We start from the raw sequence: 22,680 nt of genomic DNA, 5'->3' as shown, positions 1-22,680 counted from the left end.
GCTTTAAAGGCCCTTATAAACGTGTATCATACGCTATTTTTTATTATACCCGCATTACAATCTGTTTATAAGACACTTGTCGACCTTGTTGCGTAATATACTATTTCCACGCCTGCTCACAGTCCAGCAGCAAAGCGTCTGCCAACGGCAACTTTATACCTGACATACATAATGTGGAAAGTGGTATACATACATATAACTAAATATATAAACTTTACCGGTTATATACCTAACTTGACACTGTCAAACATAAAATTTACAATTAATAAATGTTTTATTTAATAAATTGAAAAGTCAACGCATAAAATCTTGTGTATTTACCAGAAACTGTTTTGCGAGCATTCGAACTTGCAGACTCGGCTGCGCCTCGTACTGCAAACCATACTAATGCTCGCAAACGCAAATAACTATTGTTGTGCGCTGATGAGAACAGATGCTTCATTGGTTTGCTAAATTTAGTCCTGCAATTTTGAAACAATTTTACGACAATTAAAATTTCATTTCATTTTCACTTCATGAATGAACCTGTATATCCATAACATATTCTTTTTTATTTAAGGTGTAAAGGTAAATACAGCCTCTTCGTGACCAACTTTCCTTAAATAATTCTACAAAAAATCCATTTTTTATTTTCGAGAGATTACAAGTATGATCGAATTCAACTACTTGTTCAGAATCCATAACTAATATTTCATCGGACAACCATAAATAATCGATCAGCTGTGGTTGCCATTTCGCACTATTTAAATCTCTTTTTGATGGTTGACTGAATCAATTCGTTACTTTTCTAATCAACATTTCTGTTACCTCATCCGAAATAGTAATACTGCTGTTGTGGAACACGAGCCAAGCACAAAATAGTTATTTGTGTATCAAGGCCAAAAAGTGCATCTTTTTCATCCGGTTAGAGTCTGAATTTTCTAGTCGAGGCGGAGCCGAGACTTGAAAACAGGCGAGAACAAAAGGCACTTTTTGGCCGAAGTGCACATTACATTTTTTAGGCCACTGCACGAACTACAAAGCAAAAGACATCATTGGAAAAATTGCACATTTATTTTGTATCTACTTTTTTCAAATAAATACATTTATTAATTGCAGTACAACGGGGTAATGCAACGTCAGTCCTTGGAACAATAGACGATTCAAGCAATGACAAATTAGAAGAAATATTTTATATTTTATAAAATTTTACATAATTGTGTAACTTAAATTACATTGTTTTATAAATAAATTTATTAATACATATTAACGATTTTTTTATAGTATTTTTTATCAACTTGTCAACAAAACGAGAAATTTACTATTTGCAATAAAATTACTTATGTACATAATTTATGGTGACAGGACAATTATTGCGTATCATCTGCTGTAGGCTGTGCCAAACCCAAATAACCACCATCTGTTGAATTAAGTTGGTGAAAACAAAATTGCACCAAGTGTATAATAGCAATTTTGATATGACTAGGATGCTAGACCAATTAAATCTGAGTACACAACGTTGCCGGTTGATTTTCTGGGTAGAATGCAGTGTTGGTGGTTATTTGGTTTTGGCAAAGACTATACGTCCGGCGGCGTATTAGACATTTATTCATCACTTTCGCTGTTGTATTACACATTTCTTCTTCACGCTGTTAATATTGATTATATAAACGTTCAAATGTACGCATCAAATGCATAATAAGAAAATTCTTATTATGCACCAAATAAGCACCAGAAATAAACGATACAACACTTTTTCAGGGAAATAAAATACTTTGGTTAAATTTAATTGTCAAATTTTCATTTGTTTTCAGTCAGTTTAGTCGATTTTGTCGGCTTCGTTGTTAACTTACTAAACAGACCACCAAATGGCGTCACAGTCCAGGGTCAGAAAAGTGCGTTCGAAGAAGAGTTATACTCCGTACTCTGATAGATTGCACGTTTTTTGACAGAAGACAGACACAGAAACTGGTTTGGCGGGAATTAATCTGCAGGGATACAACAGTTTTCTACATAACGTGAAACAATTGAGATGGAGAGTTTAGTATTTTTCACTGCTTTATGTTTTGGAACTAGAATTTAAAAACGTGCAATCTATCACCGTACGGAGTATACCGTTTGTCCGCTTGGGAGCACGTAATAGTATATTGTTATATAAGTGAGGAAAGGGATGCATTGCTAAACGAGAATGACAATTGGATCACGAGCGATAGCGAGTTGATCTAATCATTCAAGTTTAGCAATGGACCTTTCCTCACGTATATAACATACTATTTTTTCCAACGTCAAGAGCTTTCGGTTTATCTTGCATAGGTATTATCAATTTATTATTTTATACAAATCAACATAGAAGTAAAATTTGAAAATCACGTTTCCATGCTCACAGTAAACAATCAAATTTAATTAATGAATGTCAAGTCGTGTTTTTACCAAAACTTGAAAATTACTCAGAATTTACTAAACAAATAGTGATGGAAGTAGAAGATAGTGTTGTAAATTTACCAAATACAGAAATTAAAGAAGCAGCGAAGTAGGTATCTTTGGAATTATTACCTATAAAATCTCGAGCACGCTACGGAAAGGAATACAATGCGTTACTGAGATGGAGACAAGTAGTAAGAAGCGCTAGTTTGGCGTCAACGTCAAGCTCTATACCGACACGTTATTTAGAAAAAAAAATCTGGAACATTTGGAGTTTTAATTCGTGTAAAAAATTGTACATTTAATTTCTGTAATACTGATATAAAAGTTAAGTATCTTTGTAAGTGCTAATTGTTAATAAAGAATTCTGACAAATGTATATATATGTATATTTGAACGTTATTTTAAAGAAAGTATGTACATAGCTAAATGGGGATCAATTTTTTTTTTTACTTTCCCCACTAGTGAGGGAAGTGATTTACTTTCCTCACATGTGATGCAAAAACACCTACTTTCATCTCTAAATTGAGTGATGGAAATGTCATTTTCAGACTTGACGTTGGAAAAAATTACCTTTTTCATTAAGGGTGCCTAAAAACTGCTTTTATCCCACAATAAAATCGAAGCTTAATCGAAAACCATGGCGTCAAGACCTGTTGATAGCTTAAGAGATTTTTGCCTTAGTTCAACATCCTCTAAAACAATGTTATTGAATGTACTGAAATGGTCTAAATGATTAATTTTTGTGTAACTCAGCGAGTTAAAGTAATAACAGATGGTAAACTAAATAACGGATTTTATAAAATTCTTTAGTGGAGTTTATATTGTTTATAATATATCACATAATTATTGCTTAAATACATAATAGTTACACTAAATCTAAGGAGTCTAATTCTCAGTAGAATAACATTAACAATCACATTTTTCTTACACTTTCAAATTTAGCTCAACGGTAATTGATGGATGCACTTTGACATGTTCAAGCAGCTTTTTGTAAGTAGTTCTGCAACAAAAAGTGATAGTATTTTCTTAGTTTTAGAAATGTAATATACTTACTTTCTCGGCCATGCTCATCAACTTCTCAGCCATATTTTTGCCACCTTTGTGTATATATTCGTAGAAAAACCCGTTGGCATTTTTTAGTAGATTGTAAGGGTGGTCGAATTCAATCACTTTTCCCGCATCCATGATCAATATTTTATCAGCGTCCATCACCGTAAGTAATCTATGCGCGATGGTCAATATCGTACAATCTTTAAACCTCTTCCTGATGGTCGACTGAATCAACTCATCACTTTTCAAATCAACATTTGCTGTAGCTTCATCCAAAACAATAATCTTGCTGTTCCGGAGGATAGCACGGACCAAACAAAGCAGTTGTTTTTGTCCCACACTAAAATTCGAAGCGCCATCTGTGACCATCGTCTCAAGTCCAGCAGGCAAAGCGGCAATAGTGTCCTTTAATTCTACGTCGTCCAGAGCGGCCCAAATCGCATCGTCGCTGTACTCGCCAAAAGGATCCAAATTTTTTCTAAGCGTTTCAGAAAACAAAACGGGATTTTGTGGGACAATAGAAATAGCTGATCGCATTTTGGATAGTGGAAGTGTCTTAGTGTCGACACCATCTACCACCACTTTTCCATCAAAAGGAAACAAGTGAAATAGAACGGAGAGTAAGGATGATTTTCCCGCTCCTGTCCTTCCGATGATTCCGATTTTTTCTCGGGGTTGCACAGTGAATGAAATTTCTTTGAGGACTGGAGGCTCTTCGGGCGAGTACCGTAAGGACACGGACTGGAACTCAACTTTTCCTTCAGAAGGCCACTGTTCTCGTAGTTTCTCCGTTCCTGTGTCTTCCTCCGCTATGTTTTCCGAATACTCCAAAACACGTTCAACGGATTTCATATTGTTAGCCACGTCGCAGAAGTTCTTCATGAAGAAAGACGACATTCCGGTGGTAACAGTGGACTGCATAATGACCAAACCGATGTAGCTAACAGGAAAATCTACGATGATAAGTTAGCAACAGTTTTCTTAAATAATGGAAACATCACCTTGATGTAAGAAGAAACGGAAAGTTACTACTGCGATGTACACTGTGCAAGTTAAATCTACCCAAAATCTTACAGCGCCGTGAAGAGTCAAGTTCATATAGAAGATCGAGCTATGACGGTCCTGGTATTTGTCAAATTCGCGTGTCAAAACTCTTTGAGCATTGAAAGCTCGAATGGTGATGAGTCCTTGCAAAGAAGAAGCTAGGTGAGATACGACTGGTCCCCTTGCTAAGAACAATTCATTACAGTTACTTTCTTTGACTCTTTGCAAAACTGGACTTACTGCTTCCTTCAAGTTCATTTGTGACTTGGCTGACTGGCAACATAACAAACACGTAGCAACCAAATATCACAATGAGTACCACCATTGCAATGGTGAACCAGTAATCTAGAATAGATATTAAAAGAAAAACCCCAAACAACGAGAAGAAAATTTGAATGGCGTCCATTAACAGCGAAGGAAGTATCTCGTCAATCATCCCAATATCTTTCGAGAACCTGTTTAGGATTTGTCCGGACTGGTGTGTGTTAAAAAATTTCATTTTTCCGTTGACGATTTGTTGGAACATGTTGTTGTGCAGTACTCTGGAAGCGTGGACACTAAATTTGACAAAAACCCACGACCGGATTTCCGTAACAACAATCATCAGGACGATTATGATTGCATAGATGTACAAGAAATTGTCGATTGTGAACAGCTTTTCCAAAGCACCTTTGTGTGAATCTATGTAGTCGTTGGTGTTGCTGACGCGATTGGTAGTCGATGAGTTTGAATTTTTTTGCTCTTGGACCAAATCAACCCAGAAAATGATGACATAATCGGCAAAGACTGCAATTACTTGGAGGAGAACGAAGAGCGACATCAGTCCCAAAGTAGAAAGCCAGTTACCGTTAATAATGAAATATTTTTGGTAGCTTTTTTTGACATTCACGTTCCCCATTTTGTCCTTCTGGGGTTGCTGAGACGTCAAGAGTTTTTTGCTCGAAGTTATTTCAGTGCCAGCAGTCAACACGTCGAGCTTGTTGTCCTCATTTTCTACTTTTATTAATTCGAAAAGATTTTGTCGGGGATTGTTGGCCAGATCTTCATACAACCCTTGAGCGATTAATTTGCCTTTCTCCAAGAAATAAATATATTTGGTTTTTCTCAGAAGTTGTATTTGATGAGTTACCAATACTACACACTTGTTTTTTAAGTAACCCGCAATGCACTCATCGAAGAGGTGTCGAGCTACTTGAGGGTCCACAGCAGCTAGAGGGTCGTCCAGAAGATAGATATCCGCATCTCTGTAGACCGCTCTAGCCAGATTAACTCTCGCTTTCTGTCCTCCACTCAACATCGCACCTTTCTCACCCACTACAGTACTGTCGCCATAAGGAAAGAGAGCAAAATCGTGTTCCAAAGCGCACACTTTCACAACTTTTTGATATTTTTCGTCGTCCATTTCTTCTCCAAACAAAATATTTTGTCTTATGGTAGAATTGAAAATCCAAGCTTCTTGAGAACTGTAGGATGTGGTCCCCCCAACGTCAAGACTCCCTTTCAGTAAGGGAATTTCTTTCAAAATGGTTTGGAGTAAAGTTGTCTTGCCACTACCAGTGGGACCGATAACAGCGATTAACTCCCCTGGAGCTACATCGAAGCTGATGTCGTGTAGGTTGCAAATTGGAGAAGACTGGTCCCACTTGACACTTATATTTTTCGCTGCTATTCCAGGTGGAGTCTGCTTGGTGCACCCCTCAGATGTTGAGAGCGTGTTGGGAATTGAACCACTTGGCAGCAAACTCTTTTGTCGGCCATTTCCGTCAAATTTGTGATCAGAGAGCAAAAATGCTTGGATTCTGCGCACAGTTATTTTAGTTTCTGCAAAATTGACCAAAGCGCGAGGCAACACAACTATTGTGGATACTTTCAATATTTCGAAAGCTGTTGCCAATGGGAAAACGTGTTGTGCTGTTGTTGACAGTCCACTCAAGATGGCGACCAATAGATAGGAAAAAACAGTAAGTCTGTGTATAAACGCTTTGACCGAAACTATGGAAATGCGAAAGTGTGAGATGGTGGTTATGTGGAAGATTTCCGTTCTGGAAATAAATAATAAAACTATTTAGAAAAAAGATATTTCGAATACACCTAGTCTTACTCTCTTATTAGTTGTATCAGTTTTCCAAACGGTTTCTCCCAAGTGTACATTTTAATGACCTGAATGCCGTTGATTATCCCATCCATCAGACGCACTCTGCTGTCAGTATTCACCGCAATTTTCATTCGGTAAGTGGAAATTTTCCTTGATAGAAGATCTTAAAAATTCTTCATTTAGGAAAGAATCTAATTGAAACCTAGTACGTACACATTCCTAGAGCAATTAGCACCAATGCTGCAACTGCAGTGAGTGCTGCGTGGCTGTAGCCCACGTCAAAAATGTATATGGAGACAATCAGTTCGATCGGAGTGATAAAAAGCACGAAGGGCAAAAATGTGAATAACCCTTCAAACCTCTTCAGGTCGTTGGCAAAGAGATTGATAGTTTGGCCGACTGTTGTTTTGGAAAGGTTGCTCTTCGTTTGCTTTAAGGCGTGTCTGTAGAGGAGAGAACCACAAGCAACTCGGACTTTCATACCGAGAACTGTTTCCTCAAGTATCATCCAATTGAATGTGATCACGTAAAGAGCTGCTAGTAAGACGAAGACAGCTGCATACACGTAAGCTTGGTCTCTGGTGATCGTTGTTTCGGGTTGCGAAAAGTAGTCCAAGAGTTTTCCGAGACAAAAGGGTTGACATATTCTACGGTGGAACAAATTTAGGGTTTCGAAATAATTGATTTGATAAGATAAGTGCGTTGTTTTTGTGGCGTCTCTGCTCAGGAACTTTGCGCAAACAGCAAACAAATTCAAGTATCTCTAAGTATTATTATATCGAGTAATCATCACATTTTAATCAATATGTTTTAATCGATAATTTTCTCTAAATTTTAGATGTGTAGACATCATAAACTTTTGAACAACATCATGTTTTGAATAACATGTGACAAATAAAAATCACTATGTTTCTATGAAATAGTTATTTACGAACCGAGCGCGAGAAGACATTTTTCGCACATGAGCGCATTATTTGAGGCACAAGCGACGAAGGAGCGAGTGCTTCATTTGCGCGAATGTCCGAATACGTCTTCGCGCATCGAGGTTTGTACAATATTTTTTGAAACGAACATTAGCATTTTAAAATTATTTCCAATAGTTTCCGATTTAGTCAATAGATGGCGCTTACCCTAGTGTCAATCGAATTAATAGCGATTTATTTTCATTCTTTCGAAATTTTCAACATCCAAATAGGAGAAATGACGTTTTGTAAAGCAGATTTTATTATTATCAAGTCAAATTATTTTCAGAATGCTCAAAAAACCCAATGCTTTTTGGATGATTTTGAAGCACTAGTGCGCGAAATCTACATTTGTTGCGTTGTCATTTTGAAGTTAGTGAGTTCAAAAACACTTTTTCCATTCTTTTAGAATTATCTGTTTTACTTACAGAAGTGCGATTTCGCTGAGAAAATGAATAAATCCATAAACGATAAATTCCAGATAAAATGTCTTAATTAAAACTCTCCAAAATGATGGGTCTTTGTGCGTTGCTTTTTCTGCTTCCCAGGCAGCTTCCAGCTTATCTCCCAGCATAGCTGATTTATGTTGTTTAAGAGGACCGTGGAAATCATCCTCGCTTAGTTTCTTTCTAAGGCTTTTGAAGAAGATGGGCAATTCCCAACTAAATTTTTACATAAATAAAACATTTTGTGAGACAATCTATTTGTAAAACAAGTTACAGTTTAATAAATAAATATACAGGGTGTATCTGAAATACGTGTGTTAATTTTAACCAGTGGAAGAACTCGCCAATTTATGAAACTTTTCTCTATAACATTTTTACGAAAAAACATTTCAAATTGATTTAACATTTGGAATAAATTAGGTATGTATCACACCAATGGGTAAAGGCGAAAATTTTCTGTCGTGATAGAAACGAAGCCTTGTTAAAGGCTTTTACATTATTACAAAAAACATTAAATAATTAAAATTAAAATTATCATGGTTACAAAAAATAGAGACTAGTTAATCACACAAAACGACTCGTTTGGTAAAAATCTTGGAATTTTTTTTTGCGAATTTCGCAAAATGTTATAGAGAAAAGTTTCATAAATTGGCGAGTTCTTTCACTGGTTAAAATTAACACACGTATTTCAGATACACCCTGTATATTTAGTTTTTAAAGAGTCAAGTAATAAAAATTGTAAAATAAAAAATAAGTATTTTTACTCACCAAAAAAGTATATGTGACAGTAAATTTGTCTTTTCCCTTGGATGCTTTTTTCGGGACTTATTTATATCAGTTTGTTGCCTATCTTCCATTATTTAAAAATAAATCTTTATTTGTCTGTTGCACATTTCTCTCTAACTACCTATTAGTGAATCCTTTAAGCTTGTTAAGATTCCAATTACTGCCCTTTATCTGATTGATTAATTTTATCAAGATAATCTCAATTCTTAAAAATATTTTCCCGTCCACTTGAATTGTGAAATACTAGATATGTATATATTTTTGGAATAAATGCTGTTTGCAATCTATATTGTGTTAAGCAGATAGATAGTTTCACGTGTTGCATCAGTATTCAATGTTGCAAAATGATAAATAACAAAATGGCTGATTGGATGGATGTTCCTTTACATTGATAAAATGATAAAATTCAGTTCATGTAATGGCGAAATACTCGTAGTTATTTAGACAACGAGTGTTACAAGTGCAACTTTTTTTCAAAAGTGTGGAAGTTTATTAAACGAGCCGTAGGCGAACTGAATAATCCACATGCATGAAAAAAAGCATGCTAACACCTATAAAAAAAATTAAATTTCATTAAATCAAAACCTATTTTAACTGTAATTGTGTGCTTCCATTTTGGTTAAGTGCGGTGGCCGGTTGTGGTAACTAAGGAAACGTTATATGTTTATTTAAATTATTTTTATTGTCAGTTTTATGTCAGTCTCAATAAAAGTGAAAATGAATGATTCAGATGAAGATCCTGACATTACTAGTGGACTAAAGAAAGGTCGATTTAATGATACTAAGGCCCGGTTGTATAAAGCTTAGTTAACATCGTGTCAGCTAACAACGCGTCAAGTCGGAAATCCGCCCATTTGATTGGCTGATTCAAATAAAATATTAAATATCCTCCAATCAGATCGCTTGACATTGTTAACTTTAACAACGACTTGACATCGCTTTATGCAACCGGGCCTAATTGTTCTAATTGTTATTTCAATTTTCATTTTAATAAATCACTTCTTTGTAGAATGTGTATATCGTTCATTCATGGATTAAAACCAAACAGTTAAAAAAAGTTGATGACATCATTACTTTTTTTCACTAGGTAAGTAAAAAAAAGTGACACTTCTAACACTAAAATCAACGAAAAACAGTTAACTTATTTTAATGGAATTTTAAAAAATATTTTAAAACTTTAACATTTAACAAAAATTAATTAATAAAAGTCTGCTCACATCACGGATGTTCGCATCGCATAGTGCTCCAGTGGAATTTTTATTTTTGCGCGTAACCTTGGGAACAATGAAAACAACCGTAGCCATTTTGCCAGTTGCAATTTTCGGTTATAAATTCATTTACGAAATTATGAACAAGGTTGAGAAAGCGGCAGAAATGAGTGTCCAGTATCCAGTAATCCCCATTCGGGATTAGGTAGTTTAAGGGTAAGTGGCAAATTTGTTCGGAATTTCACCAAAAAGATTTTTGACTTTTATTTGACATATCTTTATGGTCTGCGAGCATTAAATGGTCCGTTGGCCATAAAGAGATGTTTATGTCAAGAAAATTTGTGCATAATTGTCAAATTATAATAACAATCGTGCATAACTATGTCTGTGGTATTTTTACACAAATTCTTCAAAGAAATATTTTACAGTAGGTATCTACCTAATGTATGCAACAAAGACAAAGTAGGTACTTCAGTAATTTCCACTTTACTTTGACTACATATTTATAGTATTAGGTAATAGTCCAATCAGCCGAAAATATCTTTTTTGTTCGACACTGTCAGAATCTGAGAATTTTCTCCTATGTGAACGGATTTTGATAAATGTCACAACTTATCAAAACGAAACGTCAAGCTAATTTTAAAGGTTTTAAGCGATTTGGAGCCTTTAAGGGGCTCGTCGAACAAAAAAACGTTGTATTCAACTCGTTCGTGTGTAAAATGGGCGTTTTTTGGCACTCGTGGGCCTTTAAAACACTTGTTTCACTCGCGTTTTAAAATGGCCCACGCGTGCCAAAAAGGCCCAATTTACACACAAACTCGTCAAATAAACTACTATTTTATTTGGTAATGTTTTGTCATATGAAAAATTTGCATTAATTTTCAATACGAAATTCCTATTATATTTTGTGTATTAAAACACAATATGATAAGATTGTGTGAAATCGATGCTTTCTTCAAAATATACTAAATTTTTGACAAATATTTTTTATTAAAATAAAATTTAAAATTTAACTTTATACTTTGTATTTTATGTTAGTGTTTATTGAATTTTGTGGTATTCTAGCAAACACAGTAACAAGTCTTGTTTCTCAATCCATGAACTTTTTCAAAGAATGGCGTCTGTCGATATACAGGGTATTTCACGAATGATAATGAGCCCGATGGAATTGAAAATGCAACCCATAATACATTAGCAAAGTTAACGTGGATATTTGTTTTTTTGATTTAAAAAACCTCAAACATAATTAGGTGTGCAGTTTCGTAAATTTTTACATAAGTCATTCGTTTAGTTAAATGAACTTGTGAAAGAACGAACTGTTTTTGGGAAAATGTTTATTGTCTGCATAAATGCTCAACGGCAGAAGCATTTTTACTAGATTCACCATAAATCCGAATCATGTCTGTTTTCTTATCGTTCGAATTCATTTTAATCGTATTTGAACTTTTTCGTAAATGAACCTTGTTACGAATAAAATTATTGGAAGCAAAGCCATCACGGACTCATAATTTAATTTTAAAACAAAATGATATTCTAAGGGCCAGCTGCACCAACGTGAGTTAAATTTAAGTACAGATTAAAATATGCGAAAACATCGTTATAAGAATAGGTAACTAAAGTAACGAAGCATTTTAATCCACAGTTAACTTTAACTGGCGTTGGTGCAACCGGCCCTAAAACATGTTAACTTTGGAATGTATTGTGGGTTGCATTTTATTCCGCCGGGCTCATTATCACTTCCTTTGAAAAGGTATTCCAAAAACACTACTAACAAGGAAAGTTCCCTTATTGTACCTCGTGCTAGAAATGGCAGGGTTCAACAGACCAATTTTGCTTTAATTTTCATTTTTATTATAAGTACATAGTTTAAAACCATATCACCTGATTACATTTCATAATCTTTGTGTCAAATAAAATTGACCTGTCCGAGCGTTTTGCTTGAAAACATTAAAACAACTAATTGTAAATTTTGTTCCTTACTTTATCACCACACTGTATATCATATTTTTATTATTATATACGGTGCGATCAGTTAAAAAATAAATCGAGTCGGCGTGTTACCTATGGCAACCCATGCTATAGTGTCACCGGAACACATGCTTTCCGTATTTGAAGGAGTTTGCCGCCGACTTGCGGTAACAGAATGGACTTGCCGGGTTTTCCTTCGTCCCATTGCTCCCCAATTCAGTCGAACACACGCACGATAGGAATATATATTTATTTATATAAAAGAAAATTAACTTGTGGTACAAAACCAAAAGAATTGCTGTTTTTTTTTATTGACAGTTACGTATTATTAATTTTTTTTTTTTTTTTTTAATAATCGTCGGTGTCTAGCGTCCCGCTTCCTGGCAACAAACTCCCCTACCCGCAAGGACGCTAGACACCTAATGTTGTAAAGATGAATTAATTACAAATACATTTTTTTAAATGCACATAAGAAAAAGAATTAACATAAAAGTCGCGCACTCTCCGCTCTGGAAATTGTCTGTTGCGCGTCGCGGCGATTAGGGAAACCCAGACTCCCTGAATTCGCACTTCTGTATTTGGTTACAGCCCCTGTCTGTAACCATTGCTGTTGGGCGCCACTGGGGGGTATTATTGTCCTGTACCCTCCCCCAGTAGGGTGGTGAATTTTAAACAGATGGAGGCGCAGCACGGAGTCGGTCGACGTGGTGTTTCGCCCTAGCTTCGCCTATTTTGACCACGTAGACGTGTGACTGCCCGATCCGGCGTATCACCTGATGGGGTCCCGTCCACTTGCAGTTGAACGGCCGGAAGGGAATCACTGCCGGGACTCGGAGCATCACCAAGTCCCCTGGTTGGAAGGTCACGACGGCAGCGTCTTCATCTCGGAAGCGTCGTTGGATATAGAGCTCCTGGTGTCGTTGGGCTTCTATTAATCGCTCTGAGGCTGGAGTCAGTGGTTCGTTGTCTCCGGGGGCATCCCATGCTCCAGGATAGGCGAGGTCTCGCCCATAAAGCAGCTGGCTAGGGGACATGCCCGTAGCGGCGTTGCGACGGCGGCGCACACTGAACAGAGACGTGGAGAGTTCGCTGTCCCACGTGTTCTGTCCCCGTCCAACTAAGCGGAATCGGAGAGCTTTCTTTAGCTCCTGGTTGCGGCGCTCCGTAGGGTTCTCCCGGGGCGTATATGGGGCCGTCGTCCACGTTCGTGTTTGCCAGTGTCGACAGGCCCTCGTCCAACGCCGGGACGTGAATTGGGAGCCGTTGTCTGTGATGATGGCTCCAGGGTAACCCTGCCTGGTGAAGACCTCTTCTTCCAGTAGGCGCACAATCACAGACGTCGTGCTCGTGGGTATGGCAAACCCTTCCACCCACCTAGAGAATAAATCTGTAACTGTATCTGTATCTGTATCTGTATCTGTAAATGTGTAACGCTGGGGGTTCGCGGGTATGGCCCCATCAAGTCACACGCTATCGCTTCCAATGGTCTCTTCGGCTGTCGCGGCTTCTGGGGCGCGGCTGGTTGGGAGGACCCACACTTGTACTGTGCGCAGAGGAGGCAGCGACGCACGTACCTCCGAACGCTTTCTTGCAGCTTCGGCCAGTGGAAGTGCTGGGCGATTGATCGCTCCGTCTCTTCGGCTCCCAGGTGGCCGGCGAGTGCCTCGTCGTGGTACGAAAATAAAACTCGTTGACGCACGTCGGTAGGCACAAACAGCTTCCTCTCGGGGCCGTAGAAAAGCTGACCGTCCTCCTCGAAATACCCGTAGCGAAACCTTTGCACCCACGACTCTGCAGATTTGGCGGGATCCCGTAGTGCTTCGACCACCTTCGCGGTGACTTCACCGTCTTCCACTTGGGCTCGCCTGACTTCCTCCGCGAGGGTGTGCAGGGCGGCCGGACAGGCCCGAGGCAGCAGCCGTTCTACATCCTCGACATCTTCCTCATGGCTCTCCCTGGCGTTGGGGTCCCTTGAGAGCATGTCAGGTAGCTGATTTTCTTTTCCCGGACAGTGTTCAATAGTAAACTGATAGGATTGTAGCTCCAGGGCCCACCTCAGCAGCTTGGCTCGCTCGTTCTTGGTGGTCTGCAACCAGGTGAGAGCCTTATTATCCGTCCGTAAAAGGAACGGCTTGTCTTCAATGTAAGGTCGGTACCGCCGGATGGCCCATACCACGGCCAAACACTCCTGCTCATTTGAGTGGTACTTCATCTCCGTCGGGTTGAACCCGGCACTGCTGTACGAAATGATTCTCCGCCTGCCCCCATCTTCTTGATATAAGACGGCGGCCATGCCGGTGCCGCTGGCGTCAGTTTGTAGAACGTACGGGAGTTTGGGATTCGGCCGGTGGAGCATCAGCGGTTGGGCGAGGACCTTTTTCACGCTTCTAAAGGCTTCCTCTTCCGTTGGTCCCCATCTCCATGGCTTTTTCGCGGACAGCAGATCCGTCAATGGGTACGCGATGTCGGCGAACCGGGGAACGTAGTCACGCAACCAGTTGCACAGACCCAGGAAGGACCGTAAAGAACGGCGATCCTTTGGTGTTGGGGCTCCCTGGATCTGTCTCAGATGTAGCTGTTGGGGCTGGTTGCCTTGAGTGGAAACGACGTGTCCCAAGTAGACGGTTTCTCGCTCTCCGAGGTGACATTTTTCCGGAGCGCATCGCAGGCCGTGGATTTGGAGCCGTTCGAACACGAGCTGGAGGTGTTTAATGTGCTCCTCATGATTGGTCGAGTACACGATGATGTCATCTAGGTACACCATGGTGAAGTTTCGAAGGTGACCAGTTAGTACCTTCTGGCTCATGAGACGTTGAAACGTTGGCGGGGCCCCCTTCAGACCGAATGGCATGACTCGAAACTGGTAAAGACCTCCGTCAGGTGTTGTAAAAGCCGTGTATTCCTTGCTTTCATCGGAGAGCGGAACCTGCCAATAACCTGATTTTAGGTCTAGCGACGTGAATACCTTAGCCTGTCCCAAGTCTCGAAGCATTTCCTGGATAATTGGAAGGGGAGCGGCCTCGTCCCGAGTAGCAGCGTTTAATCTACGGTAATCAACGCAGAACCGAGGCTGGCCGTCCTTTTTCTTGACAATCACCACAGGTGAGGCGTATTTCGAAGTTGATGGTTCGATGACGCCGCTGACCAACATCTTCTCCACCTGTTCCTGGATAATTTTTTTCTTTTCGTCCGAGTACCGGTACGGGCGTAATCGGAACGGCGTCGCGTCCTTCAAGCGGATGTGGTGCTTGGTCGTTGTCGTTGTTGTCGAGGTGTCTTCCATGTCGAAGAGGGATTTGAATTCGTCGAGAAGTCGATGGATCTTCGGGCGTAGTTCTTCAGGGAAGTTTTTCTCGGCCCGTTCTGCCAACGGTGATGCGTGCGCAGTGATGGAGGTCAATCTCTTCCGTAGGGACTGGAGTCGGTTGTCCCCTGTGGTATTGGAGGAGCCGGTTTTAAAGAAGACCGTGGACCGATCGTCTGTACCGAAATACATGCATTGTCGGCGTATATCAATGCAGACCTGGTGCTGCTGCATGAACTCGTAGCCTAGGACGACGGTTTCAACGAGGCGGTCCACCACGAGGAACTTAGATTGGAAGTGAACCTTACCTAAGGTACATCTAAGTTCCTGAGTGCCTTCGATGCGAGCTTGGCTGTGAACGGTGGCGGTCTGAAGTTGGGCCGGCTGGTACAAAAGTTTTACCTGTCCGACCACGGCTCCCCGACGAATCATGTTGTGCGTGGCTCCGGTATCGATCAGGGCAACGACTTCCTTTCCCTCGATGTTGATGGAGACGCGTGGCAGATTCGCGTCTCCATGGTTTACGGCGTTTATTGCTGGTTCTCCACGGGGCCCACGGTGCGACGGCTGGGTCCCGCTGCGGTCGTGGCCCCCTGGCCGTTTCCCGGATTCCTCCGTAGTTCTGGACAGTCCGCGTGGAAATGAGTCCCAGGACAGTAGCGACACCTGGGTAGCGACTTTGTGGAAGTTGTCGCAGGTGGTACCGCCTTCTTCTGGTTAAGGAGCCTCTCGATGGTACCGGCCCCACGAGACAGTTCTTCCAGCGTCTGAGGTGATGCGAAGGCCGAGTACATCACTAACTCGTCCCTCAGCAGAGTGCGACAAGTAGCGACGAGCACTTTCTCCGTCATTGTGGGAAGGATTCTTGCGGCCAGGAGTTTCTTCTTCTGGAGGAACGTCTCCGTCGGCTCCTCCTTCGCTTGGCGAGTGCCGTAGAACTCGGCATGGAGGCGTACTACTTTATCGAGGCCTCCGTATTTTTCAATCAGGCCCCGCTCCAGGTCTGGAAATGTGGGAAGGATGGCCCGGTTGATTGACCACCAGGATTCGGCGTTACCGCGCAGCCGAGTGGCAACTCGGTCTCGCCATGACTCTGGATCCGTCGCGGCGAGGCGTTCTCGGCATTTCTCTAAGAAGCGCTCCGGGTCCTCGTGTTCTAGACCAGAGAACTCTGGCAAAATTGGAGGTTCTATCGATCTTGGGGCCACCAGACGAGACAGTACCTGGACAAGAGCCTCTATGTCGACGAGCGGACCTGTAGGTAACTGCGTTGGTGCTTCAACTTGAGGTTGGGCCGATGGTTCCCCGTCGGCCGGCTGATTTCCAGCTTGACAAGTGTTCCTGGTGACAACCATCTCAGGGTCGGGCTGGCGGGTTACTTCTTCTGAAGTTTTTCTTCGGGCCCCACGTTGGGCGCCAAAATTGTCACCGAAACACATGCTTTCCGTATTTGAAGGAGTTTGCCGCCGACTTGCGGTAACAGAATGGACTTGCCGGGTTTTCCTTCGTCCCATTGCTCCCCAATTCAGTCGAACACACGCACGATAGGAATATATATTTATTTATATAAAAGAAAATTAACTTGTGGTACAAAACCAAAAGAATTGCTGTTTTTTTTTATTGACAGTTACGTATTATTAATTTTTTTGTTTTTTTTTTATAATCGTCGGTGCCTAGCGTCCTGGCAACAATAGCATAGGCTCCAAAGCAAACTCGATTTATTTTTTAAATGATCGCTCGGTATTTATATTAAATATTTTATAACAAATAACTAATATCCTCAGGGGGCTCGCGTCAAAGATTAAATTAATTTGTAGGTGCAATACAGTATTCTTAAAAGATCTTGATATAGCTCTACAACAAATATTGTTAATTCATTGTCAGTATAAACATCAGTTTTACCTTTTCAGCTATGCTTATTAAATTCTCTGCAATTGTCTTAGGACTTTTGTGAAGATATTTATAAAAAAATCCATTAGAATTTTGCAGAAGGTTATACGGATGATCAAATTCCACAACCTGTCCAGAGTCCATAACAAGTATCTTATCACAATTCATCACTGTGAGTACCTAATCTATGTGCTATGGTTATTATGGTGCAGTTCTTGAACCTCCATCTGACAGTTTGACAGTTGCCTGGATTAAGTCATCAGTTTTGAAATCGATGTTACTATCTTTTAAGAGAGCGCGAACCAAACACAGCAGTTATTTTTGTCTTACACTGAAAATTGAGCCTTCTTCTGAAACAGACGTTTCTAGACTAGAAGGTAATTTAACAATCGCATCTTTTAGTGTTCAACTTGTTCCAAAGCATTCCAGATATCGACCTCACTGTATTCATTTAACGGATCCAAGTTTTTCGCAGGATACCCGAAAATAAAACACAATTTTGTGGAACAATTGAAATCACTGAACGTAGTGAAGTTAACGATATCTCTTTGGTATCGACACCATCAATTACCACTTGTCCATCAAATGGGTACAAGCGAAAAAGAACTGAAATTAATGAAGATTTACCAGCTCCAGTCCTTTCAATAACTCCTATTTTTTCTGTTGCTTTTACATTAAAAGAAATTTTATTGAGAACTGGTGGATCATCAGAGTCATAGCATAATGAGACTGACCGAAACTCAATATTTCCTTCTTGAGGCCAAAGTTTTGGAACATCTCGAGATGCAACATCGCTTTCTGCTATATTTTTTGTATATTGTAGGATACGTTCAACCGACACTTGACTCTAGTCTTTCATCAGGATGGATACAATACTACGTGACAAAGAAAGGTAAACACCCAGTACTTATAGTTTTATTTCAATAAGTTTTTGCGGGTAAATGTGTTTTGGGTCAAATAAGAAATGATTAAATTTGCAGCCCTATCTATGCAGTATTCTGCCTTTTGTGCTACTGGTTCGGTTATTGCAGGTGTAAGGAAATTTTGTTTACATTGAAAATTTTTACTTTTGAATTTTAGAAAACTTGTTGGAAAAGTGTTTTTGTAAGCCGAGAAATGCCACGAGTGCGTACTGTTACGATTTAAATCGCCGCGCGATTATCTAGAATGTTCTAGAATCCATCGCGACGGAAACGTACTCGGACTCGCCGAAAAATCTGCGCATAGAGGGGGTGGAAGCTATAAATCGGGGGAACCAGAGACGGAAGAGAGATTTTTCACGACCTTTTGCCGGTGGTGTTGTGAGTGCCTGGGGAGAGTCAAGGGGACAGTGATCGAGTGAATTTGCAGGGCTGACGAGACGACGTAGTGGAGTTCACGAGGGCCGTTGGAGACGATTCGTCTAAGTACCACCGCCCACATCGCCAAGCGGATCACGGACTTCACTACGGAAGGTTCCAGACCGAACGCTTTTGCGGATCAGGATCTCGTCTGGTCCTGTCAGTCCAGGTCGTCCCCGGACTCACCGGAAGGTGCCGGATCTACCCACCAGCAAGTCCGGAGCAGTGGTGACACCCCATTTTTCTACAGGCCGTGGCTTCTCAAAGTTTTCGGTGGTATTTTGTCACTCCGTCGAACTAATTGAGCGTTTGTAATTAACTATTGTCAAATTTCCATTGTCGCAACTCATTATTTCGACGGGTGAATAGTTTCCATCAGATTCATTTAATTTGTATATCGCGTTTAGGATTTATAATATGTTCGACTGTTAAAGTTGCAGTTTTGTCATAAGGCGCGTGACTTCAATAATTGTACTAACTTAAGAAAAAATTTCCTTATCAAGTCCGTCGGGTTTTTATATTCACGAACGATTATCAATCCGTGAGCGACCTCGCCAGGAATTGTGTATCGCGCTCACCGATCTTTTTTTGCGCGTGGTTCTTCACCGGTCCGTACAGAAGAAAAAAATCTTAACTTCAATTTTTTTTTGGAGCGAAGAAAGACTTGGAGGACCTCTCCGCTTATGCGGGCGGCGTAGCCGAATAGCGACGTTACGTAGGATCAGTCGGCCTTCCTCCTTCGCTAAAGAAGGGAATTTTTTTTACTGTTTCGCCGGTACTCGTTCGTTGAACGTCTGGGACCCGGAGGACCCTCCGAGGAGTTAGGGTTACTTAAATTTGTACACGCCATCAGGCTACTCAGGCTTCGTTGTTTTCTTTTTCATTATATCATTATTTTCGTGGTTGTTATCTGAATAAACGATTAGTTGGAAGATTGTGTATCATTTCCCGTACTCCGGGCTGTTCTCACCAATTTTTCAGCTTCAGTCGGCGTTTCTCGTGGTTCGCATTGTAAACCGAGTCGAAGCCACAACTTGTTTGTTATACCCCTGAACATTCCGGATTTGTAACCGGTAACAGGGTTGCCCAGTTTTGGGAGCGTAATTTATAACGTAACAGTACCTACACTTGGTCAGATTCCTCAGCTTAGTGACTTTGAAAGAGGGCGGATTTTAGAAATTTCCAGAAGAATTGGCCGATCTGTAGGCACCATTTTAAGATGTTGTCAGGCATGGACTCCAGAAGGGCGTGAACACAGGGCTAAGGGCACCGGACGTCGTAGGGTGACAAGAGAATCAAGATCAATAAAAGGGTGTTTATCTTTCTTTGTCACGTAGTATATTTGTAACATATTTCATTATACATTTTAAACTGTATTTATAAAAAATTAAAAAATGGAAAAATTCCCTATTTATTTTTGCCTAGTTTATTTTATGTTGGACCACTTGTTCTAAAAAAATGTTAAGTGAAAATAAAACAAATATTAGACAAGAAACGTGCAATCGCTAAAACAATTTAATAATATTTAATTAACTTAATTACTTAAATTAATATTAATATTTAGTTTAAAAGATGTTGTTTTATTTGTGTATGTTTATGTTGGAGAATGCATCCACAGAAAACAATTTTTGTAATTTCTAAATACTATTAATATGTGTCTGTTTTACATCCAAGTCCTGATTTGAGACATATGGTCGTATACAGCAAAAAGAATATTTAACTGGAAATTACACTCTATATGTACCATCACTTGTGTACTAAACTGACATCAGAAACCTTAACCAATTTGGAGAATAGACCATCCACGTTTCGCAACAAAGTCTGAGGATGACCATGTTCCACTACTTCACCGTCCTCCAATACGAATATTTTATCACACGACAGAATGAACTTCATCCGATGTGCTATTTTCACCACTGTAGATGAAATTAAATAATTATCAATTAATTCACAAATCAAATTTTCAGTTTTAGGATCAACATGTTCTGAAATTTCGTCAAAAATTACAACTTTCTTCGGATTTAATAAAATCCGACCCAAACAAATTAACTGTTTTTGACCAAATGTGAAATCCGAATCTCTAATTTTTAAATTCAGGTTTGGAATTATTTCTTGTAAATCTAGTACTTTTACGACGTTCCATATTTCATCGTCTTTACACAATTTTTCGGGATCAATGTTTTCACGAAATGTTCCATCAAATAAAACGGGGTCCTGTGGAATTACTGAAATGTTAGATCTGAGAGTATCTAGAGATAGTGTTTTGATATCTATCCCATCTATTGAAATTTTTCCCTCAAATTCGTACAATCGAAAAAGAACTGAAATCAACGAAGATTTACCGGCCCCTGTTCTTCCCACGACCCCGACTTTTTCCCGTGGATTTATCAAGAGAGATATGTTTTTCAACAAATACGATTTCTTGTTGAGAGATAAAGATACATGTTCGTATTTAATTTCTCCAAAAGTAAGCCAATTACTTAGTACCAAACCAGATTTGGACTCTTGCTTGATGTTTGTATACTCAAAAACTCTTTCCAATGATGTTACTTGGGTTTCAAGTTCGACCCATTTGCCTATTCCAAAACAGAGAGATGCGGACATCATGAAAGCTTGTGACAGAGCCAGCCCCACGTCACCAGGAAGAATTCCTTCATCAAAAATTAAAAATTGTAAAATGACAAAACCAATGAAAATTGACGTCATATTTTCTCCCATAAATACAAATGCTCTCATAGAGCAAACGTAAGAGTAAGAAGCGGAAGTGTAGAGATTTTGGTGTTTATCAAATTTGTTAATCAACAAATTTTCAGCCTGGAAGGCTTTGATTGTTGGTAGACCTTCTAATGCAGAGTCAAAATATGCAACTATCGGTCCCTTAGCTAAAAAATGTATGTCAAAAGAAGCGGTTGAAGATGTTACATGATTTTACTGGAAGCCTCCATTCGTTTCAAAGGTGTGCCAACTCTCAAATAATACCGTCTCAAGACTATCAAAACAACGAAAAATAATACCGTTGGAACTAAATATACCGTGTTAATAGATGTAGTAAAGTATAAAACTCCAAGTGTTTCAAAAAGAATCTGTAATAAAATTTAGTAACTAAAATTTATTTAATCACTTAGGGCCGATTTTACCAACCCCATTAATTTAACGTTAACTGTAGGTTAAAATGTTTCGTTACTTTAGTTACCTATATTGTTATAACAATGTTTTCATATACAGGCTTATTCACGAAAGGGGTATTTCTGAATTTCTTTTTGCCGCAACCCATTATACACATTGCGACAATATCTTCATTTCAAATTTTAAAAATAATTATAACTGAATCCACGATGGCTTCTAGTTCTGTCTCTTTGACATTAAAGCATTTATGGAGAGTGTGGAAAGAATTCTGTCGCCGCTGCGGATGGTTACAAGCTGATGGTGTAGACACTTGGAACACCTTTTACATTAACTTCATTTGTTAATTTATTTGTTAAATTTTGTTTAAATACAGGTTATCTGCCAATCCGACAAATCTATCCAACTTACTTTGATTTTTAAGTTAAAAGAAATAACACATTCGTGTAGTGGTCACTGTCATTGGTATTGTTGGTTGCGGCAAAATAAAAATTCAGAAGTACCCTTCGCGTGAATAACCCTGTATTTTAATCTGTAGTTAAATTTAACTCACGTTGGTGAAACCGGCACTTACTTCCTTACTGCTATAATATGGTGTGTTACAAAGGGTATGTGTTCGTCGATGGTTTCCAAGTCTTTGGAAAATCTGTTTAAAATATTTCCTAGAGGATTGTTGTCAAAAAATTTCATCGTAGCATTAATGACTTGTCGAAACATCTGTTTATGCAAATTGACAGAGACTTTTCGCAAGAACAAGAAAAGAGCAAAAGCTCTACCTAGAGTTGTTATTGCAATTGCTATGATTACAACAGAGTAATATATATGAAGCGGGTATTTCTTTCACGTATTTCAATGAATTCAGGATTGTCGTTAGTACCATTGACATAATTGGAAATTTCACTCTGTAAATTTACCCTAGAATTGAAGAGTGTCATCATTAACGAATTTATTTCAACACAATATGATAAAAAAAAAAAGAAATAAAAGCGATTATGGAAATCTAAACTTCAGAAGATATGGGTTTACTGAAACTATAACACAAAAAGTTGTTTCCGGTAATT

At 39.4% G+C, this 22,680-nt stretch overlaps 3 protein-coding genes across 7 annotated transcripts in view; 1 reads left to right on the top strand and 2 right to left on the bottom strand.

Moving 5' to 3' along the window:
• Positions 1–3,274: 3,274 nt before the first annotated feature.
• LOC138131084 (probable multidrug resistance-associated protein lethal(2)03659) lies at positions 3,275–8,955 on the bottom strand. Its single transcript, XM_069047845.1, has 8 exons — positions 8,769–8,955; positions 7,983–8,216; positions 6,806–7,239; positions 6,599–6,755; positions 4,738–6,539; positions 4,455–4,682; positions 3,457–4,406; positions 3,275–3,403 (listed from the first exon to the last, which is right to left on the bottom strand). The coding sequence occupies exons 1-8, from the start codon at positions 8,855–8,857 to the stop codon at positions 3,380–3,382; spliced, it is 3,918 nt and encodes a 1,305-aa protein (XP_068903946.1). The 5' UTR covers positions 8,858–8,955; the 3' UTR covers positions 3,275–3,379.
• An 8,141-nt stretch (positions 8,956–17,096) lies between these two features.
• Positions 17,097–19,428, top strand: LOC138131091 (uncharacterized). Its single transcript, XM_069047862.1, has 4 exons — positions 17,097–18,048; positions 18,237–18,281; positions 18,333–18,457; positions 18,507–19,428. The coding sequence occupies exons 1-4, from the start codon at positions 17,880–17,882 to the stop codon at positions 18,510–18,512; spliced, it is 345 nt and encodes a 114-aa protein (XP_068903963.1). The 5' UTR covers positions 17,097–17,879; the 3' UTR covers positions 18,513–19,428.
• Positions 19,429–19,555: 127 nt separating this feature from the next.
• The window catches only part of LOC138131086 (probable multidrug resistance-associated protein lethal(2)03659), a 47,168-nt gene continuing 44,043 nt past the window's right edge, over positions 19,556–22,680 (bottom strand). For 3 of the 5 annotated variants that reach the window (XR_011159712.1, XR_011159710.1, XR_011159711.1), the window contains exons 7-9: positions 22,202–22,534; positions 21,429–21,579; positions 19,556–21,378 (exon numbers count right to left, since the gene is read on the bottom strand). Coding sequence is in view for 1 of the 5 variants with exons in the window: in XM_069047849.1 (XP_068903950.1) it covers positions 22,423–22,534 (112 nt within the window). In the remaining 4 variants the exon portion in view is untranslated. The other 2 variants (XR_011159713.1, XM_069047849.1) reach the window with 2 other exon arrangements.

Source organism: Tenebrio molitor, chromosome 5 (assembly GCF_963966145.1).
Source record: "Tenebrio molitor chromosome 5, icTenMoli1.1, whole genome shotgun sequence".
In the NCBI taxonomy this organism is placed as follows: domain Eukaryota; kingdom Metazoa; phylum Arthropoda; class Insecta; order Coleoptera; family Tenebrionidae; genus Tenebrio; species Tenebrio molitor.
Note: the sequence above shows the minus strand (reverse complement) of the source record. Positions and strands in the feature narration are given on the sequence as shown.